The sequence below is a fragment of the Myotis nattereri genome (genome assembly GCF_964212035.1).
Source record: "Myotis nattereri genome assembly, chromosome: 3".
Taxonomy (NCBI): domain Eukaryota; kingdom Metazoa; phylum Chordata; class Mammalia; order Chiroptera; family Vespertilionidae; genus Myotis; species Myotis nattereri.
This window is the reverse complement of record NC_138077.1, coordinates 14,725,481-14,753,079: the sequence shown is the minus strand read 5'-3', so window position 1 is coordinate 14,753,079 and position 27,599 is coordinate 14,725,481. Positions and strand designations below refer to the sequence as shown.

General features: G+C 37.9%; 1 protein-coding gene across 2 annotated transcripts in view; it reads left to right on the top strand.

The window, feature by feature from the left end:
* The window catches only part of NCAM2 (neural cell adhesion molecule 2), a gene marked incomplete at its 3' end in the record, with an annotated part of 413,596 nt that overhangs the window by 221,615 nt on the left and 164,382 nt on the right, over positions 1 to 27,599 (top strand). For both annotated transcript variants that reach the window (XM_081085928.1, XM_081085929.1), the window contains exon 2: positions 23,369 to 23,443. In XM_081085928.1, the coding sequence (XP_080942054.1) occupies positions 23,369 to 23,443 (75 nt within the window). The remainder of the gene's footprint in view (positions 1 to 23,368; positions 23,444 to 27,599) is intronic.

Sequence of the window (27,599 nt, the reverse complement as noted above, 5' to 3'; positions counted from 1 at the left end):
AGGCCAGCAGGGGAGGCAATTGGGGGTGATCAGGCTGGCGGGGAGGGGCATTTGGGGGCAAGCAGACCAGTGGAAGGGGGCAGTTAGGGATGAGCAGGCTGCCAGGCAGAGTGGTTAGGGGCAATCAGGCAGGCAGGTGAGCGGTTAGGAGCCAGCAGTCCCAGATTGTGAAAGGGATGTCTGACTGCCGGTTTAGGCCTGATCCCTGTAAAACCAGCAGTAGGACATCCTTCAAGGGGTCCCAGATTGAAGAGGTTGCAGGCCAGGCTGAGAAACACCCCCGCCCCCGTGCACGAATTTTGGGCACCGGGCCACTAGTATATATATAAAACCCTAATATGCAAACAGACTGAACCGCAGAACAACCGAACAACCATTCGCTATGACGTGTACTGACCACCAGGGGTGTGCGGGTATCGGAATCAGGCAGCAGAGCGTGGGACATGGTGGGTGTCAGCTGCAGCGGGATTGTGGAGTAGGTGAGTGGGGGCTCCAGACCAAGGCAGGGCTCCATTCGCTGTCATCAGGGCGAGCCTCTGGTGTTTACTAAAAATTCTTTGCTCCTGCACGCTGTGGTCCTCCTGGCGCTCACACGTGCTGCCGGCGCTGGCCCCGCTTGCACCCGCTGCTGGTGCCCGGCATGGGCCCTGATTGCTCCTCACCATCAGCAGGTGCGAGTGGCAGCTGCTGGCCACGATCACCCCTCGGGTCTTCTCCACCTTCCCCTGCTCCTAAGGGGTGATTGGGACTGGCAGCTGCCTCTTGCACCCACTGCCAGCACTGGCCCCACTTGCACCTGCAGCCAGCACTGGAGCCACCATTTGCACCCACTGCTGACCCCCCAGTGCTGGTCCCTATCGCTTGGCACCGTCAGGGGGTGCAAGTGGCAGCTGCTGGCCCCAATCGCCCCTGAGGGTTTCTCCACCTCCCCTTGCTCCTGAGAGGTGATCGGGGCAGCAGCCTTAGCTTGCACCCACTGCTGGGGCCAGCCCCAGTTGCTCCACACCTTCAGTGGGTGCAAGTGGGACCAGCGCCATCAGCACATGGGAGTGGCAGCAGTCGCTGCGGCAGCAGGGATGCCAGCAGTGTGGGGAACAGGGGCTGCGGCAGGAGGGGCCAGGTGGGGATGCGGAGGATGGGCCAACACCCCCTCTCCCCATGCCTACTGCAGCCTTGTGGCCCACAGTTCCTTTCAAGGTGCATGCATTCGTGCACTGGACCCCTAGTTAAAGTATAAAGTAGGATAAATGCATATTTGTTCTTATTCATACCTGCTTTTCTTTGATTATCCAGTTCAATTTAATTAACACAGAGGGAATTTTTTCTACTTCTGCTCATTATGGAAAAGTTTGTCCCCCTGGTCCCCTTTCATTTTTAAAATGTTAGTTTAAACTGACTTTAAATTCCTAAAGTTGGGAGTGAAGAATAGACAAGCAGAGAATGGGAAGGAAAATATATCTTTTGTGTGAGAGGTTGGTCTAGGAGTTGTTGTTAATGCAGTTAAATGGAAATTTGTAGAGTATAAGTCTTTAGGAAGTGAGAGTTTGACTTGCTAGTCATAGTTCATCCCTAAGCTTTGACTTCTACATCTTATGAAATAGTAATCTTCCTTTGTGGTTGTATAATAGTAACCCAATTATGATCTCTTTTTTTTTTTTTTGCTTCCTCTCTATTTAATGAGTGAATTATTGATATCCTTTGAGCATTCACAGAATACAATTTTACTTATCATTTAATGACAGAGCACCTTTCCTTTTTTTCCTTTTTAATCTCATAGTGCTCTCCTTCTAATTGTTTCTTGGCTCATACTTAAGAATCTTTGCTCTCATAAATGTTTAGAGTCCATTAAAATTTACAGTTTTATTATTCTACCAAAATATTTTGCTCTCAAATTAGAAACATCAAACACTGATTAAACGTGGCACTTCACCTTAAATAATAACATGCAGTCTACCTGGAAAAAACTTTTGAAATATTAAAATAAATGTCCAGGTATCTACTGTGTTGTTTAACTCAGTGAGATAGAAAAGTATCTTAAAGGTCAGATAGTGCCAATTTCCAAGAAAGCTTTTATGTCTTCTGACCTTATACTTTCCTTTATCTTTTCCAATTATGTGGTAAAGAATAGTAATGATGAGGAGAATAACAGTAATAATAATAATAAATCAGATTTGTGGGGCTCTCAACCTTCCCTCTCTTCATTATTATAGTTATCTACCAAGGTCTGTATTGATATTTAGATTTGCTGACCCATGTGTTGCATGTCTGGGTAATATGTTTGCTTATTTCTATTTTGTCTACATCTGGACCAATCTTTTCTCAGTAACCTTCCATCTGGGATTCCGCAATCCTTGGCACCATCTGAGAGAAGTTAATTGCACTCAATGCCTTAGTGCACTGGAGCTTGATTCTCCTGTAGAACTGAGATTCAGAAGAGCCTTCTACTCCAGCAGCACTGAAAAAGTACCCATCTACTGGACCTCTCTCCTTATTTGGCCAACCCAGGAAAATAATCGCAACTCTTCACTAGGAACCCCATATTCAGCAATTTTATAATCATGTTTGCACATTTCTGAAATTCAGGTGTGTTTTATAGTCACATGTACATTCAGTAAAGTCTTATTTTTGTCTCCTGACAAATTCTTACTAAGATCATGACCTGCCTGACAATGTCTTAACTTTAAAAAAATTGAGTACCTTAATTTTTGCACTCCATTAACACTCATTTACAGATTTACTCCCCACCTCTATTCTTTAGGGGGGAAATTTAGTGTGTCTGTATCAAACCAGAATTTTTCTGCAGGTAAAATATTATACACTTTGTTCAAATTTAAGTTGGATGAAATGTTCATCCAAATGTTCATCATTAAATTTTTCTTCTATTAAATTCTTTAAATCTGTGATTTCCCCCCACTACATTTACAGGATAAAATGACATTGTATTCAACACAACTGAATATATTTTATGGTTATAAGAGTCATGGATTAATATTGCGTGGTTTTCCACCAAGGTCACCATGCCTGTTTGTGGTCTGGCATTTGAATGATTTTCAGAAACAGTGCCCTGTGGCGCTCCTTTGTGCTGGTTGATAATGTGCAGTAATAGGTTCAGATAGACTAATTTGCACCTAAGTGATAGCTAATGCATCTCCCTCCCAGGTAGTATTTAACTTGATTAAAATGGACAGGTCAACATAAGGCAATTCAAGTGGGAATTTCAAGCACCACTGAAAGCTAATTGGGCAAGACAGAGCTTATAAGGAAAAAATTCCATATACTTGGAGTTGCCAAAATTGTAAATGGGAGCTATGAAAAATTATATTTAAATCAAATTTGATTCAAGCATTTTGGTCCTGCTCAGTGCACGCTGCCAAGGGGGCTGATTACTCTACTGAGAAGGTTTACTTCCATTGCTCATTAGCAAATAGAAAAAAAAAATCAGTTAATTTCTCATATAATATGATCACATGTTCCACGTGTTTCAAAACTTCTATTTAGTCAAAAGAGTGATCTTAAAAGTATGTAAAAATCACAGTTTTCTTTCTAAATTCTTTTTCCTAAGAAAGAAATAAATAAGCAAATGTATTGCCAAGACATGCAGCACCTGGGTCAGTAAAGCTAATGTTAATACAAACCCTGGTAGGCAACTGAATTAGTGAATAGAGGAAAGGTTGATATCTCCACAAACCTGAGTGTGAATAACTTCTAAGTAGACATTCACATTCATTTTGAAAACAGTATTGTAGATCAAATAAAGCATTCTTATTGATCATGCAATAACCACAGAATACCAGTCTGTAACCTGATAGAAAACTTCAACTCTCACTTAGTTTGCAAATATGTAATTAAGCATAATAAAATGTCATCTAGTGTAATTGGAAGGATTATCTCAGAAGATGTATAAGGAACTATTTAATAAATTCTCTTTCTGGCCTGATTATGTTTTATTCATAAAACAATTTTGATCACAGAGTTTTCTCCCTCAGCTCTCCTAATTTTATGTGATTACAATTGCTCATTGTTTATGAGATACTGTGTCCTCCACTAGTGCCCCATTAGATTGAACTAAGTGCTTGACTGTTTTTAACACCTGACTCATCTATTTTCTCTCATGAGGAAGGAATTAAATGTGGTATGATTTTTTTTTCTTTTTGATTATGTCATTTTTTTTAAAAAAAGTAAGTGCTCTATCTCCCTCTCTCTCTAACATGCATTAGTTAGAATTATTCTTAACAGATAACTTTGTTTACCACTGAATCTTACTACCTTTGTTTTATAAACTACCCAAATATCTTCTGTAAATAAAAAATAAGGATTATGGAAGATGCCGGGACAAAGAGATTTACACAGGAATTCTTTCAAAAATGAAATAGAAATAAAACCAAAGAAGAGTGACATAAAAAGAATTGCTTGATGGTTGCAGCAATCATTCTATTTTATATCAAGCAGTTAAACAAATACAAATATTCCCATATCATTACACTCTTACCGTATTCTTAAACATGTCAGAAATTGGATACACTAGTTGCCAAAATCAATTAAAATGAAAATGAATATTCATCTTCTGTCAGACTTTCTAAACTTTCCTCTTCCTTTCTGCTCTCCCGGCTCCTCCTCTTCTCACTTTCTTCCTTTCCCATTTCTTCAGGGACCTCATTGTCCGACTAGTCAGGCAAGTCCAAGACTTCCGTGTAAACTTTTCATGTATAATGATGCTTAACGTGTAATCATGGCATGAGACACATTGCCGCAATCTGGTCCCAGTTGTCAAATCTCCCAGTACCAAAAACCACTGAGAAAATGACATTCCCCCTTTCTTGTGTTCTTGTATTCTTTCCATCTTTTAAGGGATAGTTTTTTTTTTTCTTTTCAATTTGGATTGCTGAACAACTGGATCATTTGACTCCTTGCTTCTTCTAAAGTCCTTCCACATCACTCTGTTAATATTAATGATGCCCTCTTTTTACTTCTATTGCACTTTGCTTATGCCCCTTTCTCAAACATTCTTTCTTGAATATCAGTATGGATGGGTATGTCTCATGTTCCCTACTAATTAGACTAGTCATCTAGTCATTTAAAAAAATTATTTTTGCTACCAAAGAGAATTTCAGAAACACTGTGTACTAAAGAATCTGTTCCTGGCATGGTTTTATAAAAGTTCCTAAACAACTGTGAATATTTCTTTTTCTTATATGACCTTCACTGATTAATGATGAGGTGGATGAAGTGATGCTATTTGTTAATTTGAACTGAAGCTGGTTCATTTTTGTAATCTGACATTACCTAGAATGACTCTTCCTTCACATGCCAAGTCTTCAATAAATACTGTTAACTCCCTAAGATCAAGCAATCTTTAGAAAACTTTGTGTTTCTGTACTAGAAAACTCAAAACGCCTATACTTTGAATTTGTAGATATAAGGGAACCAGCTTAGACACTGGAGTTCTAGGCCCAGAGGCAATGGGCTGGATTTCTGAGACAGGGTTACTAGTAATCCAAGATCTTTGAAGGATGCCCATGTCCAAGGATCAATATGGAGAGTATAATGACTAGTCAGTCCAAAAGCATTGATCAGAAGCAAGAACTAAAACCAGGGTTCAACTTCAGGAGTCTGAAAACCAAGTCAGTTCAAACGCTCACTTTATTTATTGTTTGTCCTATTGATTTATTTTTTCTTGATTATGTGTCAAACATACTGCATTAAGCTTGGTACATTATTATTCATTTTAATTCTTGAGAGACTCTGTGACATAAGTGCTATTCATCTGCCACTCTGCAGATGAAGAATCTGAAACTGTAGCAGATTGATGAAGCTAACTGACATTGCCCAGCTAGGTATTCAGTGGCAAAGCCAGGATATCTCACTCAAGTCTGCTTCCTGAACTTGAGCTCCTAATCACTTACAACCTTTCCTCAGAAACTGGGGCCAACTGCCTGTAGTCAAAGCTGTTATTGTGATTTGAATTTTAATTTACCAGCTAGGTCATGTTCGTCAATAATCAGAAAATGGCATGTTGATCAATTGGCATAACCCCTTGCTCAGATCACTCCCTTTCCGTGTACTTTTTGAAAAGAGGTTGTGACCATAACTAGACATCTAGACCATAACCTTCTTCCCATGCAAATGCTGGTTGACCCTATTCTACTAGGCGATATGCTTTACCTCTTCAGTTGTCCAGCCTAGATTTGGAGTCAAGAGCTGTAATAAAACAGGATACTTAGAAGGATATGTATCCATGAAGTGTGGGAGGGAGGGGTGTTACAATGAGAGGACCACTTTGGTGATTATACAAGACTCAGGGTAGCAGGTCCTCATTTGTGTCAAGGTTGGCTTATATAAATATATGTTGTGAAAAGAGACATATGTTATATCTGATGTGTGTACTCTCAGTCTATCCCTTTTATATAGTTGGCACATATTATAGTCAGAGTTTTCAAGATTTTTTTTTACATCAAAATGAATTTGGTTCCTAGTGAAATCTTGGATAGAATAAACTCCAAGCTATCACAATGATATTAAAACATGGCTAGGACAGCTAAAGTGTTGGTATTCTATAGTCACTAGAAGTTGGGATCATATCTCTTTATACCTTTGGGGACTAGCGTTAGCCTTAGCACTGGTGTCAGATGTATTCCTTTACTGCAGCATCCTATTGCTTAGAAGGAGCTTCTTCACTTCCCTCTGAGGTATGCCCTATTTACCGAAGAGACTACAGAGGGCTGGCTGCTAGTGCTACACTTCTTTAAAGACTTTCCCTTCCAAGATCCAAGGCTGGCTTTTGGTCAAGCACTGCCTCATCATGCTATACTCCCTCTAAGCTATCGCTACTTACTTCTGCATCTCTGACACTACAGCCAGGAGGGAGGGAGTGATCAACTACTAGCATTATGCAGCATCCTTCAACTGACAGTGTTTTATGTGTGAGAATGCCTTTGGGGATTTCACTAAAAACACTCCATTAAAGTATTTTGAAGAATGCTCTGTTTTCATCTCTCTTTTTTCATAGAACTAGACACTTTTTATTATATAATATTTTTATTTTTCATGTGTATCTGTCTCCTACCTGCTAGAAGTAAACTTCACAAGGCCAGGGGTTTATATCTGTTTTCATCACAGAGGTAGCCTGACAAGCGTAAGAGTGTTAGGATTTCTGACTCTTTTAGTAACTGCCTTTCCCCCAGAATATAGCTTCATTGTGAAGCTTGCCCTCAAACATAGTCTCTGGTTGTGACTGACACTATAGTTAAAGAAGCAGCAAGATACCACTTCCTTAACACAGGTACAGAGACCCTCCTACATCCATGCTTGGAGCCAAATTTCTAATATGGTAGGGTAGAATGTGATAGAGCATGCTTAGTTCGTATGGAATTCTATAACAAATAGTCTGAGTGGATTAAACAACAAATGTTTATTTTTCCCAGTTTTAGAGGCTGAAAGTCTGAGATCAGGGTACCTGCATGGTTGGGTCTGGTGAAAAAACACCCTTTTACATGTGGCAAGAATGCCTACTTTCAGTTGTATGTTTTATAAGGTGGAAAGAGAGCTGGAAAACTCTTAGGGTTCCCTATTATAGGCTATTCATTCCATCTTGAGGACTCCACTTTCATGACTTAATTATCTCTCAAAGGCCCTACTACAATCACATTGGGGAGGGGAGTCAGGATATCAACATCTGAATGTTGGGGAAACACACATATCCAGTCGTTACAGGGTATACCAGAATAGGGACGGACATAATAGTTTCAATTACTAGGATATCATAGCTGTTAATGGGGACCAGACTAGTCTCTTTTCTTACATATAGAAGTCAATTATATTACCTGTAAAGTTGGGTTATGAACTGTTTATATCCTAAAAATACAGTGAACTCTTGGAAACCTTTGATTGTTGTACAGTTTCCCTCACTTGGATAATGGGGTAGAGTGCCCCCCGGCCCCGCCCCTACTTGTTTGTGATGTAAAGTTCCATCTATATAATTACATGTATTTCTTAAGGAGTGCTTGGATCCAAATTAAAAGACCAGAAACTCACACAAGTCCAATCTAAAAAACAATTTGCAATATAATTCAAGTATATCATAGTTCCTCATTCAAGAGATTCAAGTATTAACCTGTTAATGAACTTGCAGAAGAGGTTATTTCTTTGTGTTGGAAACATCTTCAATCACCATCTAGAGGGGATTCCGCGTGCCCTGGAAGTGCAGCTTTATGAGACATCACAGAAGGGATGGTGACCTTGAGTGGTGTGTACTCAGCACACTGGAAAAGGAAGGGAGTCCTCTGTTCTTTACTAAGAGCACAGGGGCATCTTTGATGAAGTCATTGTGTGTTCCCACCTTTGCAACCATTCATCTTTTTAATCAAGCTGCTAAAGTAGAGTAGAACCCTGCAGTGAATTAAAATGTTCAGTCCTATGAGCCATTATTATAGGCTTTCTGTGTGTAGGAGCAGAACTGTACTCTTCTAGGCTTTCAGATAAACAAGGCATGAAATAAAAAAGAAACCACTTGTCTGGGATTGCCATTAAACTGTGAACTCTTTGACTTGTAAAATTAAGTGATGGATTGAGTTGGAATACAACCAAATTTCTCTGGAGGTTAGGCACAGATGCTGATCACTGGAGTAATTACAGAGTTGACAGCCAAACAGTCTCTTCCATCAGTTAAGTGGAAAGTGAAGTAAACTATTGACATGATTTTATCTTCCATTCTAGATGGGAAATGGAAGCTTCAGGAAGCTTTGAAGCCAAATAAAATGGACCATGGAATTTTTGTGGCTATAATTAGAACAAGTTGCTTGCCATCTGAGACTGTCAGAGCCCCCCCCAAAAAAAAAAACCAAACAATGTCTTCTAAATTTTTACCTCATCAAATGGCACAAAAATAAATCAAAAAGTCCTGAAACCAGAGATGTAAGAGAAAGAACATGCAACTGCTGATTTTTATGAGCCAACTATACTCACATATGTTTGTTCCAGCGGGAAAATCCACCACTTATGTAAACTTCCAGTTATTGGGATGAAACTCATCCCTTTGTTCTTGGTTTGGCTATATTTGGGGAGCTCCACCCAGCTCTCTGATCCCTTGGACTGGTTTATAAAGGGGATAGTGGATAAAGTTTAAAGCACAAATGCAGGATAGATTCACACAAGTTTATATTGAAAAGCAACTTGGGCAGATAAAGTTGAACATTATGAGTTGTAGAATGTTCATTGTTTGTTCTTAATGTTCTAAGTTAAAGTGTATGTATTTGATATGTACCAGTAGTAGTCTTTCTGTAATAGCACCTTCCCAAGATGGTATCTGTATAGCTGCTCATGTGTGTGTGTAGGTTTTGGGGGGACCCTTAGATACATGCTCATCCTCTGGTACTTGGTTTAGCTGAAGTTTTAGGATTCTGTAGAGTTCTTGCTCCCTTGAACTGATGTCTTCAGAGAAATTGCAGGTGTATATGTTCTTTGTACCTAAGACTTCATCAAGGACAAGGAACTCTCTCATGCTGCTTCAGGTCCAACTCAGTTGCTGTTGGTGATGACTTCGAGAGTTACCTTACATTTTCTGTCCTCCTGGCTAGTTTGTGACTTACCTCCCTCCAGGGAATCCATTTCCCAACAAACCTAATGACCAAAACTATTTTCTGTTACATTGGACATGTGTGAATTTGGGGACATTGCACCTCCCAGAACCACACAGAAGTTAAAAAAAGACAACACTATAATACCAATACTTGTTCTCTTTGGTTATAACTTGTTACATTGATTTATTTCTTTGCTGCCTCTGGTTGATGCATAATCACCATCTGTGGAGTTGCTTCATGCTGTGTACACACACACACACACACACACACACACACACACACACTCAACTTTGTGAGGCCCAATTTCTTTGATTTCAGTTTCTATTTCAACCCATGAAACACCAATCTGTTATTATAACCCAAGCTTTTAGCTGGGCCATAGAAAAATGAGTCCAGACAACTCCATAATTTTCATCTCTCTGTTGACTCACTCAGTTCTGTGGGAAGAGGGTAGGTTATTTCCTCTCTTCCTCTCTGGAACTGATTTCCCCCAACTTAACTCTTCCCCAATTCTGAAGAGGTAGCCAATCTGCTCCTTCGCTCAAAATTTTCAACAAAATAGCACCAAGTGTTTTGGAGATCCAAAGTTAGTCCAGGCTGGGGATCAGTAGTCTAAGCACAGGTCCACCTCTGCATTATCCTGGGAACTTCAGAAACTGGCAAGTTTCTGGACCTCTTTCCTCACCTGTATCCTGAGACTGGTTGATTAGAGATCCTATAGACACTTTCAGGCTAAGAAAATCTAAGATTTTGAGATGCCTTAAATCCTTGCACTGGAAAAAACATCCTATATAATAAAGAGCTAATATGCTAATTAGACGGAACAGCAGAACGACCAACCGGACAACCATCTGGATGATCTTCCAGACGAAGCCAGGGCTGCAAGGGCTGAGCCCCTTGCGCAAATTTCGAGCATCCGGCCTCTAGTTTTCTCTATATTTAGCTATCCAAAGTAATTTGCTAGTTTTAATTTCTTTGGATTTTTCTCCATATTTCTGCTAATATGAATGCATTGAAATAAACCCTCTATAAAATATGCCTTTTTAAATAGTTAATCTTATATTTAAACATAAATGTCCCTGGTTATAATATAGGTATCCTAAAATTGATTTAGAGGCCTAAGAAATAGAACTTTTGTTGACTTCTTAAACATATAAACTGTTTATTTCATAGAAGTGGAAATTTTTTAGCTTGATGAAATATTTTTCTGTTCATAACTGCAAACTTCGCATATGTGCTCAAGCAAGTCTCAGTGATTCCATTCATACATGGTTATTGAGTGAGCCAATCAATTCATGAGCAAACAATTGCATATATCTTTAAATTATAAATGTTAATTTTATTCTAGTAATAATTGTTACCATATTGTCCTGAAAACCTTAAAAACATTATGACACATGCCTTGTAATGTACTTTCAAAATTGCTTATTTAAGAGGAGTACACATCTAAAAATATTTTGGACTCTAGCATAAAGTACTTTGTTATAATACTTTCATGATTTTCCCTGAGAAAATATAATTAATATACTTTGACATTAAGCATGACATCTTTCATTGGTCCCTCATTTTAGTGCTTCTAATTAAAACATGTTTGTTCTTAAAACTGAGGGAAATATGTTTCTTGTACTTTTTGCATTATTTTATAGTCATATTTGCAATATGCTGAGGGGTTTTGCATTTTCTAACAATGTATATCAAGGTATACTTGTAAGCATCATAAAAACTGAATAGCTAATACTATGATACCACTCAGCAAAGGAAGAAAAGTGAGACAGTCCAGCTGAGCTGGTTTGTGACAAATGTTTGATTTCTGATTTGTCAGACATAAATAAGATTTCGGCAAACCTTAATGAGGAGACAAATCCACACACTTGGGGTAGACAAAACCCTTAAGCACCAAGAGACTTAGGAACTTAGGAATCAGGCCCATTGCAGACACTTTCCCCAAATTAATTTATTGCTGCATATTATTTACAGTGATTCAAGTTTTACAGGATGTTCTATGCTGGTTTCATCAAGGCAGCTAATAACTTAACATGTCTAAGTGGTGCCTGTTGAAATAAACTTGAACTGGATGTAGAACTTGGACTTAGCTGTTCCTTCATGAGATTGTAGTTTTAATTAAATGTCATACTTAACGTAAGTGATGAGTGAGCTGTTCCTGGTCTGGTAATAGACTCGAGGCCTAATTACAGCCTAAGCACGGATAGCTTCACTCATTATTCAGACGACATTCCCCAGTCCAACTGGCCTAGCGGGATATTTTCAACTTTTGTTGTTGTTGTTGTTAATCCTCACTCAAGTCTATTTTCCACTGATTCTTAGAGAGAGAGAAACATCAATGTGAGAGAGACACATCGATTGGTTGCCTCTCGCAGGTGCCCTGCCACCGAGGTAGGAGGTATGTGCCCTTGACCAAAACCCAACCTGGGACCCTTCAGTCCCCAGGCCGATGCTCTATCCACTGAGCCAAACAGGCCAGGGTTTAACTTTTATTTACATTAATGATATATAAATAATGACTGCCTTTCAAACTAATGTATAAGAAAGATGGTCCCCTTGTTTCCTGTATTATAAATGTTAAAGTCTAATATGTAATTATTTTACTTTGATTAATAAGCTATTTTGATGAGTATGTATGCAATAAAATGTATTTACATTATGTTTGGGGTTGCAACTTTTATATCCCCTTATTAAGCTTACTGCATGTTATTCAATTCAAATAATATATTTTAGGGAAAACGTCACTTGTCTTTTTTTCAAAACAAAAATATGTTTCAATCAGCATAAACTTCACGTCACGAATATTTCCTCTTCAGTGTGATGTATGATTCACTTTATTTTCTTGGTAGGTTTTTAAATGTTTGACATGGGGGGGGGGGTTCTCTATACATGTTTGATTAATTCTGCTTAGTGCTGTGGTTCAATAACAGGTGAGAGTGTGACAATTATACATACGTTGCCTCACCATTGTGGCCTTCCCACTCTCATCGTTCCCGGACATTTCCTAACTGGGTCTCTCTCAATCACATTCAGTTTTTTCTTTCTTTTTAAACTTGATTTGCTCTTGCTTTCATTCACATTGCCTAGTTTGAACATGACTTATTTTTTGAGTACTGCTCATTTGGATGGCATTTTTGTACATATTATGTTCCCATGTGAAATGCATGTTTGAACTAGAGCACACACACAATTACTGAACAATCATATGGTAACAGTTGTTTTTTTTTACTCAAAGTCACTTAATCCGTCACTAATTCTACATGCAAATTTTTGTATGTTTAGCAAGATGTATGTTCTCAAAAAATAGAATAGACTACAGAGAATAAAAATAGATTTAAAATTATTTTTCTTGGATTCAACCACCAGAATAATCATGGAGCGATATAAATAAGAAAGATTTCATTCGGTTTTATTTTAGTTTACAATAGTATCACTCTGTTTATGCACTGATATTTCAGCAGGGACTCTTCTCCAGACCCTGTGCTAGGTGGACAGAAGAAGATAAAGAAGGTATACTTATTTTTTCAAACAGTGTATAGTTTAGTGGAGAAACAAGCATGTGAACAAAATTGAGCATATGTGAATTGCTACTGACAAGTAGTACAGAAATTCAAAACAAACTTCATTGGTTTTAGATTAATTTTAAATAAAGTAGTACTAAATGAACTTGAATAAGAGAATATAATGTTTTTTTAAGAAAATGTGCAAATTAATTTTTGCTTATTAAAATAATGAAATTCTTAACACACTTTAATACAATGTATTGAGTGTTTATGAGAAAGAACTACAAGATTTTAGAAGATATGGAAAGATACAATTTACTGCCTGCAGGACTCAAGTAAGTGCATAACAGAATGTTATAGGCATGTCCTTAAATGAGAAAAGCAGAAAAGCAACATTGAATAAGGAAAACAATGCAAAAATAAATAGAAAACTGTGAAAGTGGGGCCTATTTGCAGTTTTGTGATTAACTATTGTGTGTGTTATTTTGACTTCGTTTTGCTTACATACCTGGAAAGTGCCAGGGAAAAAAGTTGAGTAAAGGCATGTCATAGCCAGATTGTGAAGGACTTTCCATGCTAAGTGTGAATGAGTTTGGATTTTATCTATACACAATGGGAAGTGCATTCATATTACAGGATAGTTATTACTTTGGATTGTCACAGTCCACCCCATGCTGATCACATTTTAAAGTGCACATGGTAAGCTGGGGATCTTGTTAAATTATAGATTGTGATTCAATCAGTATGAAATGGGACCTGAGATTCTATATGAACAAGAAGCTCCTAATTCAGGTCAATGGTATTGAACCGAGGACCACTTTGTAAGCAGCAATGGTTAATTAGCACCTGGAAGCTACATGAAATAGAAAATGCTAGGCCTTACATCCGATATATTAAATCAAAATTTCCACAGATGGGGCCAAAACAAAATATACACATACAACAGAAATGCGCGCGCGGCGCGCATACACACACACACACACACACACACACACACACACCCTCAGATGTTTCTGATGAGCCCTAAACCCAAGAACTAACCTTGTACAGGTTTGCAGACCACTCACTACACCAGGCTAGCAGTGGTGAGAATGAAACAGAGCCAGTGAGCATATATAACAGAAGCAGGTTTGAGAGACATTAAAGGGAAAGTGCATTGGATCTTGAGTTTTATATTTGAGAGAGGAGAGGTTAGAGAAACATAGATATTTCTATTTTTTATGATGAGCTTTAATAATTAATAATAGTATAACTTAAGACAGAGAATAAAGAATGGGGTAAGATAGAAAGAGCATGTTCTTGAGCTTTGCTATGTTGACTTTAAGAAATGTGAAAGTTTTTGGTGAGATATAATAGATATTAGCAAATATGTTTCCTAGTCCTCAAAAATGATGAGAGCGAAGATGATACACTCACATCTACACACATTTGATCTATAATTAATATACAGAAGAGGGGATGGTAGGCAGATGGAAGCTGAGTTTTGAGTGTTTGCAAGGGGTCAGATCACACTGTACATTTTTTGTATGTACATACAGGCATTAGGTCATAGACGCTGAGCACAGATGGCTGGGTTCCAATCTGGCTTCACCACATGTTGGATGCGTGGCCTTTACCATGACGTGACACTATCATTCTCCTCGACTTCCTCATCTGTAAAATAGGAATGATAGCTGAGTCTACTCAATAGGCTTGTGTAAGCATTGAAAGAGTTATTTTAGGCACACTGCTTAAAACAGTGCCCAGCAAATAATAAATACCACATATGTTTGTACAGCAGAAGAAGGTATATAGCATTCCAAGATAAGAAAAGAAAGAGCTTACTAAGAAACACAGATATTTAAGGCATATGTGGAAGAAGAGATGAAACCAAAAATACTAAAATACAAAAATACCAAAAATACTAAAATACTATTCAGAAAAAGGGAGCAGAGAATGCTTATGTAGAGGTCAAGGAATGGGGCAGTTAAAGAACAAAGTCGTCAGCAGTGCCTCATCCTTGATTACATTTTTAAAGAAAGAAAGCTGAAAATTATTCCTGGGTTTGAAAATTAGAAGGTTGTGGTCGACCGTTGGGAAAACAACATATATAAGTTCAATGAAGAGGACAGAAGTAAATTGTAATAGAATGAATAATAGCTAGGGACCTGGAGAGTTCTGTCTTTCCTCTTCCTTTCTTTTAGAAAATAATTTAAGACAAGTAAGGAACTACCATAGTAATTTGAGAGATGAGAAGGGAAAGAATGATTTTTTCTTTTTCTTTTTTGGTTATTTTGTTTCATTTTTTGTTTCATGTATTATCGTTTCGTTTTTAGAATGAATGTGATAAGCCAGTGTCTATAGCTTGTCAAGAAGGGGCCAATAGAAAGAGAAGCATCTGAAAAGCAAATGAGACTTTTATTTTCTTAACTTGAAATGAGAAGATTGAAAAAGCTTAGTGCAAATATAAAAAACAGAGGTTGAGGGGCATTACACTAAAAAGTTTAATTTGGTCTTGGCAAGCTTAGGTGAAACAAGTTGTTAAGAAGTGATTTTGATAAAATGGTCACAGCCACCAGATTTTCTGATTTTAAGTGATAGAGTATCTCAACCCTAAATGCTCCAAAGTTCTGAATTTTCTTGACTATTGTAGTGACTTCCAAAACCTATGAACTAACATAGGCTGTTATGATACATTGACATAAAAGTTTAATAATAATAAAACGAATAATATCATAACTATTTACATAATCCCTTCAATGAAGTTACAATTTTAAAATATATTTTCAATGAAAAAGAAAGTTTTTTCTCATTCATTTGGTATAATTAATAATCAATAATCTATAAGGACCTTCTATCAGTAAGACTCTTTAAGAGTTTCTATAATTACTTAGGTAAGTACAGTAGTCCTCTGAATCCCTTGATGTGGAGGTCAAAGGGGGGGGGGGAATGCTTACTTTAAAAATCTTACAAGTCACTGTACCAAGATGAATCAACACCTTAAGTTGTCTCTGCATGGCTGTTGGAATTTTAAGCGGATACAGTTCTGCTTTGTGTCAGACGTGTGGTAGACTGATTAAGTTGTCAGTTTTTAAATCGCTGCGAGTGATAAACTGGCCCTTTTAAATGCCACTGTTAAATGTTGTATCCAGCTGCAAAGGGCTCCTGGTCTCCAGATGGAACTTTAAAATGCCAGTGGCTTCATTACATTTACATTCCTGTAAATTAAGAATGTCCCTTTTGCATATCTGCTATTTGGTCTGCGCGCTTACTTAAATTATAAATAGTAATTTAAGCTTTGTTATGATAGCCGTTATCTTTGTTAAAATGTTGCCTGTGTTCTATTTTGGAAATAATTTTCACTTATGAAATACATTACGCTTCATCTTTTCCCATCTAATGAGCTCTTCTCCTGAAATTCCTTTTTATGTTTGTGACCCTTGTTTCACTGAAGTAGAAAATCTTAACTTTTTTTCCTTTTTACTTTTTCGCTAAAGTTCTAATTGATCACAAAGCTGACTCCTACTTTGTTTTTATTACATATACTAGAGGCCCGGTGCAAGAAATTTGTGGACTGGAGGGGGGTGGGGGGGTGGGGAGTGTCCCTCAGCCCAGCTTGCACCCTCTCCAATCTGGGACCCCTCAGGGGATGTCCGCCTGCCAGGATTGGGCCTAAACCGGCAGTCTGACATCCCTCTCACAATCCAGGACTGCTGGCTCCCAACCGCTCACCTTCCTGCCTGCCTGATTGCCCCTAACCACTCCCTTGCCAGCCTGATCGACGCCTAACTATGCCCCTGCTGGCCTGATTGTCCCCAAATTCCCTCCCCTGCTGGCCATCTTGTGGTGGCCATCTTGTGACCACATGGGGGTGGCCATCTTTGACAACATAGGGTGGCCATCTTGTGCGAGGGTGTGATGGTCAATTTGCATATTACCTCTTTATTATATAGGATTCCTACCTTTCCATGTGCTCTGCCATCAGCCATTCTTGTGTATCCTAGTGTTTGGCCCCTACAATTTGTCAGCCATACTATATTCTGACTTATCTTTACTAAATGTCAATTTTGTCATCTTTATTTCTATTTTTAAATAATTAATGGACCAAAGTTTAAGTCCTAACTTTTTACCATGGCTTTTGAGATCCTCCAACATCTATTTAAAACTATCCAATGATACTATATTACATAAGATATTATACCTGAGGTCCACCTCATCTATATTGATCTGTGTGTTATTCCCTGACTTTATTGATCATTTCTTTGTTCCACTTGACCTGGGATGATCCCCCCTCTTCTGATTTTTTATTACACTATCCCATCTTTTTTATAAAAAAAGTTTTATTGCCCCCTATATAGCCTTCTTGATCATAAACCTCATGATTGCAATAATTGGTACATATCATCTCATTTTATCATATACATATATTTGGTATTGTTATTGTCTTTTCACATAAACTGTAAATTCCTTAATGTCAGGAACTATGGCTTATCATTATTGTATACCATAACATTTAAAGAGTGATTTGCAAAATGCATAAAATCAAAAAATTCTGATAAAAATTTACTGAATTCTACTTTTAAGATTGATATTGCATGCATTTCTTTGAAAATGGTTCACAGAGGACATATATTTATCATGGCTCCATTTTTCAGTGTGTATATTTAAAACATTTTCTTACCTTGAATAATAATCTCTTGTGAAGATTCTGCATTCTGACTATCTAACCCCAACTTGAATACAAAAACATAATGTATTGATTAATTTATAAGGCATGCCATCATTTAATCAATAATACCCTTTATATGAAATTAATCCATATAATATTATACCCTTCATAGTTTTCTTCAAAGTCATTATATCTATTCCAAAGACACAAGAAGAGTAAAACTTCAAAAGCAGATTTTTCAGCATTAGTGAATGCCACAGATATTATAACTTCAAACCCCAATCCTAAATAGAATTTTGAAAAAAAATGCTTAATGTCATTTTTTTCTAAATGAAATAAAGTCCCAATATCAATATCCACTTTCATTTCTTTGTGTCTATATTGAAACATCAGAAATGACAGGAAGATTAACTGAACAGATATCAAGTAAATTATTGCTGTCCTGTTTTGTCTGAACACAGCTTTTGGCTTTAGGGAAGTATTTTCTTTGCTTTTGACAATTGAGTCCAAGATGAATCTGTTGGAGGCAGCCATGGGTCAAAAATGATCACAAGAAATTCTGGATTTTAAGTAACTAAAGCAATGTTTGAGGTGTGGCCTTAAATTTAATTATCCAGGTTTTTCCCAATATTCACATGTAATGTGTCTGGGGAGATCAAGTAGAGCAATTCTAGCCTTTAGCAAATGTATTAAACTAGAGAACTATGTGTTTTCTTTAAATAATTTCAATACCTAAAATAGAGCAATGTTATCAAAATTTCCATGAAAAATATGGTCCTGATTTATGTGTGAATTGATAGATTGTACTGAATGATAAAATAACCAAATATTTTAATATAAAAGACCTAATTAACTTTAAGCTCAATTTTATTTTGTTACAATTAATATGTTGTTTATTACAACCATTGTCAAATCAGTGCCTATATCTTTTAAGTTACGTCTTTCCTGTAAACTCTTCCTTAGAAAAGCAATACAGATATACTCCAAAGTCAAATATGGGAATTATGTACACAATAATTGGTAGATATTTCTCAAACTCTCTGATACCCTTACATTCAATTTAAGGCAGTGAAGTAAATATGAAATTTTTTTAAAAATATATTTTATTGATTTTTTACAGAGAGGAAGGGAGAGGGATAGAGAGCTAGAAACATTGATGAGAGAGAAACATCGATCAGCTCCCTCCTGCACATCTCCTACTGGGGATGTGCCCGCAACCCAGGTACATGCCCTTGACCGGAATCGAACCTGGGACCTTTCAGTCCGCAGGCCAACGCTCTATCCACTGAGCCAAACCGGTTTCGGCAAATTTTATATTGTTAATACCATCAATGTTCTGTACCTTGTGTGCAATAAGCTCTGGGTGTCAGCCCATTATCCTCATGTATTCATATATTTATATCAATTTAGGAGAAAAAGAGGGGAGGTTGATGAGCCTTTACCTCTGGGAGTTTACATTTAAATAAGGTAGAGAACTGAGTATAATTATCAACAACATGTTTCATTTGTTTAGTGAAAATGATTCTTAATTTTTAAAAAACATTTTATTGATTTCAGAGAGGAAGGGGTATATATATATACACATCAGTGATGAGAGAGAATTGTTGATCAGCCACCTCCTGCAAGCCCTCCACCAGGGGTTAAGCGCACAAACAGGCATGTGCCCTGACTGGGAATTGAACTCAGGACCCTTCAGTCTGCAGGCTGAAGCTCTTATCCACTGAGCCAAACCAGCTAGGGCTGAAAATGCCTCTTGAGCAAAGATATTTATCTGTTGATGCCATTGATGGAACTCTTAAAGAATGTTTTGCAAAGTTATTGATATTTTAGTTTTGTTTTGAATCTAGAAAATAGCCAGCCACATGGTGATGTGAGAAAGGGTGATGAAGGCAGAGGAAATAGTTGGAGCAAATGCACAGTGATGGGAAAGTGGGAGTCAGTGGGGAAGGGGTGGGGATAATTCATCTTTGTATATACTGCAGATACACTGGGAAGGGACAATTGTAAATAAACTTGGAAAGGTGAGTTTTTTTTCCATTAAAATGTGTACAATAATTATTTAATTGGCCCAAAGAAATCCTCTTTGAATACTTTTGTGTAGGTAAGTGAAATTAAACAGTTTAAGAAAGGTATTCATGCAGTAGCCTGAGAAATACTACTTCCATGAGAAGAGAGAGGAAGAGAAAAAGAAATCTAGAACTGGATATGTTACTATCACAGATTATATATCTCACATTAATTAGAGTACATGTGTTAGGGGAAGAGTGTTGGAAATAAACAAAAATGCATACCCGTGTTATTTCAGAGTTATATCTCCAAGGTTTGAAAATTCATTAATGGTGACTAAAAATGGAATGTGAGCAGTTTGTTTGCTTGTTTGTTTTTTATGGAAGGGTAATGGGTTCAGTTTGCACACAGAAAGTTTGAAATTAAAATATTCTATCTAATTGAATTCTAGTTGAGGGTTGAAGATTGGAGTATTAGCTTTTTGGGAAAGTTCAAACTGAAGATCCAAGGAGAAAAGGTAATCATTGCCATTAATGATGCCTTAAGAAAGAAAGTAAAGGGAGGGGAAAATGAGAAAGAGGAAAATAATCACAATTTCCTTCTTCTTTCAACTATATTACATTTTTTTTCTTCCTTCCCTTCTATTGGTAGGTATGTCCAAAACTTCCCCAAATTATAAAACCCCTGACCATGTGCCCAGAATTGTGTGTTCCAGAAACACCACCCCCTCTTTAGGTTCAAGCTTCTTATAAGGGAATTCTCAAATTTCTTAACTTCGGTAGTTTGCCTCTGTTGACCCCATTACCCATAAATTAAGCGTACCTAGGGAATGAATGACTTCTACAAAGGAAAAGTCATCTTCTGTGAATTCTTATTGGAATTAACATTGTTTAAATATAGTTATGTTACCTAATTAATCTAATTTCATTTTTTGAAATTTCATGTTCCTCACTTCTCCTATTGGTTGTTTCAGCTGACTCACTTCATAGTACCTTCGTGTACTGTCTACTTAATAATGTCAGAATGTGTGTTTAGGTTAAAAAGAGCTTTATTTCTAAAAATCTTGGGCAGTCTGGGCTGATGATGTAGATCTTCTGAAGGAGAATTATGTTTGCTTCTGTCACTTACCTATGAACCTTACATATGAACTCATGAATTAATACACTCTACTTATATGTGATGCTGCTTTTTAGTTTAATTTCTTACATTGGGATTTCCCAAAGATCACCTGTTTATAGCTAAATCCCAAACATGGGATATGTTGAAAAAGTGGCTAATCTATTTAAGGAGAAACATTTTTCCACTACACAGGTCAGAATTGTGGGTTCCAAAAACACAGCCCATCTCTTTAGGTTCTCATAAGGGAAATCTCAAATTTCTTAACTTTTGGAATTTGCTAATGACAACTTCCCTTGCCATCAACCTTTTGCCAGTGGGCTGATTTATTCTTATCCTTCTTATAATATGGATTAACTTTATTCTGGTCCAGTGTTACCTGGGGTTCTGTAGCACCCCCTTTTCTAGATAAGCTTTGATTGAATATCTGTGCAATATATGCATCTTTGATTGCTTTGATCTATAACTTCTTAACTTCTATTTTTCTTTGTGTTTTTTTTTTTTCTGTTTTGGGTTTTTTTTCTTTGTTTGTTTTTGTTGTTGTTTTTTATCAGCAGCTCCATTACTTTACCATGCATTTCTGAAAACAAGGGATGGACAAACAGGGTTTTAGGGAGTAGTCACACTCTCCTGCCCATCATTTTATTAGAAACTAGAGGCCCAGTGCATGAAATTCATGCATGGGTAGGGTCCCTAGTGGCTGTAGGCTGCCAGCCAGGGCCTCCCTTCATTCTTCTCCACCTCCTGGTGGTCAGTGCATGTCACAGTGAACGATTAAAGTCCTGGTCGGTCAAACTCCCGAGGGGACACTTTGCATATTAGGCTTTTATATATATACTAGGGGCCCAGTGCACGAAATTCGTGCACTGGGTGTGTGTGTGGGGGAGAGTGTCCCTCAGCCCAGCCTGCCCCCTCTCACATACTGGGAGCCCTCAGGCGTTGACCCCCATCACCCTCCGATCGCCTGATCGGCCCCTTGCCCAGGCCTGACGCCTCCGCCAGAGGTGTCAGGCTTGGACAGGGGACCCCCATCTCCCCCCGATCACTGGCTCTGGCCCCCGCCCAGGCCTGAGGCCTCTGGCCCAGGAATCATGCCTGGGAAGGGGACCCCCATCTCCCTCTGATCGCTTGCTCCACCCCCCGCCCAAGCCTGACGCCTCTGACCCAGGCTTCAGGCCTGGGCAAGGGGACCATCATATCCCCCCAATCCCCGTCTCTGCCCCTCACCCAGGCCTGATGCCTCAGCCAGAGGAGTTGACCCTCATCACCCTCCGATCACCAATCACCGGATCGGCCCCTTGACCAGGCCTGAGGCCTCCAGCAGAGGTGTCAGGCCTGGGCAGGGGACCCCCAGCTCCCCGCGGTTGCAGGCTCCGCCCCTGCTCAGGCCTAACGCCTCTGGCCTAGGCATCCGGCCCAGGCAGCCGGGACCTGCAGTGGCAGCAGGGGGCGCCGCGATCGTGGGCTTCGCTTTAGGCCCAGGCAAGGGACCCCTAGCTCCTGGGACTGCCAGCTTAGACCGTGCCCAGCTCCCATTGCTGGCTCCACCCCTACTTCCTGCTATCACTGGCCAGGGCGGCAAAGGCGCCTGATTCTCCGATCATGGCTGGGGGCAGGGCATGGGGCCGCCTTTGCCCTGCCCCCCAGCTCTTAGCTCCTCCCTGGGTTTCAGATCACTGTCAGTGGCAGGGGGCTTCTTCCTGCTTTCCCTTTTGCCTCCCTGCATTGTGCCTACATATGCAAATTAGCCGCCATCTTGTTGGCAGTTAACTGCCAATCTTAGTTGGCAGTTAATTTGCATATAGCCCTGATTAGCCAATGAAAACGGTATCGCCGTACGCCAATTACCATTTTTCTCTTTTATTAGTGTAGATATATATATAGATATACATCTTTAAATTTGGATTAAAACAATTTCTAGATTCTTCATCTATTTTATGGCAAAATTTGGAAAAAAATATTGAACATCTTATCTATTTATTGCCATTATCCTTATTTATCTTGTCAAAATAAATGTTCACTCACCTTTGACCATGCAATGCTTCCTCTCTTCCCCATGTATCTCTTCTTTCATTGAAATATTTTAGTAGGTACTCAAAATTTAGTTAATTTATATTTTTATTGTTGTAATAACAGTGTAGGGTATACTTTTTATAACAAGGTTTCAAATTTGGGGCAAAATATTTCTCTAGCTATTGTCTAATCAGGTAGCGCATATAAACCTAGCATGTAAATATGGAACAGCTGTCTGAGTGTGAATTTGCTCATTAATTGACAAACAAATTTCAAAATATTAGCTTGAATGAGTTCTTATTTGGTTTGGTTGTAGAAGTGCATAATAAAATGTAATATTTTGTTGTTAGATCATATTTTACAAAACTTTCATTTCTCTTTATGGGTAATAAAAATTGAGGTAAATAATTGCTGTTTAAATAATGTGGTTATAGATCATGTAGTAAAATCTTAGAATTCATGTTTAAAACCATAATTAATTGTTACTCAAATATTTTTTTCAGCTCTTCTTCAAGTGACAATTTCACTTAGCAAAGTAGAGCTTAGTGTGGGTGAATCAAAATTCTTCACATGTACAGGTATGTATTACAAATATTTTCAGATAATTTGTTTTATGCTGTAGTTATGTAATGGAATATATTGGCAAAATTTAAGTTGTGGCAAAACAATTCTCTAAAAATAAAGTCTTATCATTGATTTTATAATAATTGGAAAATTATCAATTATTATATTTTTCATATTTAACAGAATGAATTTTATTTCTGTTAACTTTATTAATGTTGGATGTCAAAGTAGATCATTTATTTGGAAAATAATTTATAATCAAATATAATGCATACATATTGATTTAAATAAATTAAAATATTATACCCGTGTAGATAGTAATTTTAGGGTGAATGTAAATATTATAACTTTATAAATATACAAATCTTTTTAAATATACAATGAATAAGTTAAATAAGGTACACTGCACTACAGTTACACCTGCTGAAAATTTTAGGACAAAGCAAATCAAATTTATCCTTATGAAAAGTGATTTTAAAAAATAGTTATTTAATCAGGAAAAAATTGCAACATTTTTGTGACTAATCAAAAGTACCAGATATCATAATGCTTCTGGGAAATTATATGGACCTCATTCAGTTTAATTGCACACATCCAGAATATCCAGAAGAGTTAAATATTTAAACATCAAATGTTAATTCAGCACACTGTGGAACTCATGAATTAATACATTCCACTTATTTTTAGTGTCATCATATTCATTTTATTCATAAAACCCTTATCCTTAGTTTCTTTTTTATAAAATAAAACTTTGGTTTTAGTTTTTAAAAAGATTCACTTAGTGCGTAAATGGCTTTCTAGAGTATTTTCATATTTTTTCTATTTCTGTTTCTACTTAAGCAATTCACAACAGGATTTAAATAGGATTTTCTATTATAAAATGCATTATAAAGTTATCTTGAGAATGGCATGGCTTATTATTATAAACATTATTAAAAATATATACAGTTACAATAACATATGTATCAATCATATCCATAGTATATAAGCTATATAATCTACACTAATAAAAGACAAACATGCAAATTGACCATATCTTTGCTATGCCTTAAGCCACGCCCACCAGCAAATCAGAGCGACTATGTACAAATTAACCCAACCAAGATGGCGGCCGGCAGCCAAGGAGCTGGAGCAAGCAGGAGGCTTGGTTGCCCCAATGATAGAGGAAGCCAAGCTTCCCGCTTGCCATGGCAGGCTCTGAGCTCCACTCAAAACAACAAAGTGTCAATTACAGAAGGTAAATAAACCCCAGATATCTGCTTTCAGCCAGCCGTGGCCATGGAGCTGGAGTGAGCAGGAGGCTTCCCTCCCACCCTCCCTGGCCAGCTCTGAGCTCCTCTCATGGCTACAAAGTTTCAATTATAGAAGGTAAATAAATCCCAGAATAACAAAACAAAAAAAAAAAAGAAAGAAAGAACGGAGAGGCTGGGAGTTTCTATCGCTGGGGGGCTTAGCCAGCCTGAAAACAGCCCACAGCCCCTCACCCAGACTGGCCAGGCACCCCAGTGGGAACCCCCAACCCTAAAGAGGGTGTGGCCAGCCTGAAAACAGCCATCAGCCCCTCACCCAGGCTGACCAAACCTCCATGGGGTGAGGGTCCCCACTGGGGGTGGGGGGCATGACCAGCCTGCAAACAGCCATTAGCCCCTCAGCCAGGCTGGCCAGGCACCCCAGTGGGGACCCCCACCCTGAAGGGGGTGTGACCAGCTGCAAACACCTATCAGCCCCTCACCCAGGCTGGCCAGGCACCCCTGCAGGACCCCCACCCTCATCCAGGACACCCTTCAGGGCAAACTAGCCGGCCCCCACCCATGCACCAGGCCTCTATCCTATTTAATTAAAGGGTAATATACAAACTGACCCTACCAGCAGAACGACTGGGAATGACTGGTCACTATGACACACACTGACCACCAGGGGCAGATGCTCAATGCAGGAGCTGCCCCCTGGTGGTCAGGGCACTCCCACAGGGAGAGCTCTGCTCAGCCACAAGCCAGGCTGATGGCTGCCAGTACAGCGGTGGTGGTGGGAGCCTCTCCTGCCTCTTCAGCAGTTCTAAGGATGTCTGACTGCAGCTTAGGCCTGCTCCCTGCTGGCAAGTGGACATCCCCCAAGGGCTGCCGGGCTGCCAGTGGGATGTCTGACTGGCAGCTTGGGCCTGATCCCCCAGGGATCGGGCTTAAGACAGCAGGTGGACATCCTCCGAGGGGTCCCAGACTGCAAGAAGGCATAGGCTGGGCTGAGGGACCCACCTGAGTGCACAAATTTTTGTGTACTGGGCCTCTAGTATACTGTAACTACATATACTATATATTTTAAATTATATTATATTAATCATATCTATTAAAAACTAATAGAAGCCATGAGTTTTTATACATTTGCCTTCATAAAGTTTAGAATTGATAGGTGTGTTGATACATATTTTTTATATTGACAAATGAAAAGCAAGGGTTAAACGATTTAACATCATTTATTATGTCAGCACAGCATTGGCGTAAGCATATAGGTCATTGTTTCTAAATGTCATCATATTTTATATACACAAATGTACAATTGTATCCAATAATCTCAGAAAAATTAAATAACTTAAAATTAATTTTTCAAAATTAAAATAAATAGTATTTTTATTCAATTTGCATATTATAATAATATACTAGTAAATTGTGTAATGTAATTGCCTCTGTATCTGCCACATAAAGTCAAATTAAGATAAAATTTAAAAGTATGAATTAACATAATTCAATGGTAATGAGTTTTGCTCTAAATAATAAGGTAAAATAACTAAACTTTTTTTTATATAAAGATGTATAACCAAGAATTATGCTGTTATCATGGAAGTGTCCTTATTTTTGTTAAATATACATACTAGTGAAACAAGAATCTAAAATTACAGATGTGGGTAACCCGTGCAAATTAGAAAGCTTGCATGTATTTTTTCCTACACATTGGTGACTATGGTGACATGCTCTATAGTGTCATTGTACCCTCAAACTCAGACACCTGAAACACAATAAATAAATATATCTGACGTTTATGGAAGTTAGAATGGAGTCAGATCCTCAGAGAACTCAGAGTATGTCATATGTAGCAAAAGGATTTTTATACTATGTTTTCAAGAAAATAAAAAGTGTAATTGTAATTTTTTAATTTCTCCAGTGGGTCACTCTTATCGGGAAAGTAACATGAAAAGTTTTATTGAAATCTATGAATTATTAGAGATTCCAGAAAAAAATAATATGATGGCCAATCTATGAAAATCCAGAGTAAACTCTCCATAATAACATAGTTGTATACCATATTATTAATAATAAAAATATACAAAATATTTCACATAATATTATCGACATTTTGCTGTATAAAATGAGATTTTTCTATTGTTCAAACTTATGCTCATTTACATCTCTATGGAGTGGGAACTTGAAAAAAAAAAAAAAGCTGCCCTAAATGAGTTATCCTATAACTGCTATGGTATTTTGATGTGTTCAAAAAAACAGAAAATAGCATAACTGAGATCCATTTAAAATGTGAACTGTCATGCTTTTGCTCTAGCATGTCTAATTTGATGTAGAAAGGATACTAATTTGTTTCTAAAGCGATTTGTTGGTAGAAAAATAAGAAGGAACAATTTTCTTCAAAGAGGTCCTGCAGATGTTAGCTAACTTGATGCATTTTCCGGGATACTTTTGAGTTAGTAGTGCATGCTGCTCCCACAAATTATTTCTCAAGCAATTAGGTGAAATACATCATTTTTGTGACTAAAAGCAAACACAGGAATCTTCAGCTTTTACAAAGAGGATAATAACCTAGATTCTGAATTGGAAAACTTAAATATATGTTTACCTTGTAATGCTTTGGTTGTAATTGCCTCGCAGGATAAGTGGCATTTCAATGCATTCTAATTATCATGTGACTATATAGTTAACAGTTTTAGCTTAAAATTATGAAAGTACTGATTTTGAGAAAAGAGATTAGGGCCTCATATTAAAAATACTCATTGGTCATATATGTACAAATAGAAAGACTTGGGATATTCATTCAAAATTTAGTATTAAAACCAAAGTTTATTTTTTATGACGTTTACATTTTTATGAGCTCTGCTTTATCAGGCAAAAAAAATTCTAACTCTTGACCCTAACAAAGGGAACCAAAGAGGTGAAATCATGTTAGTAA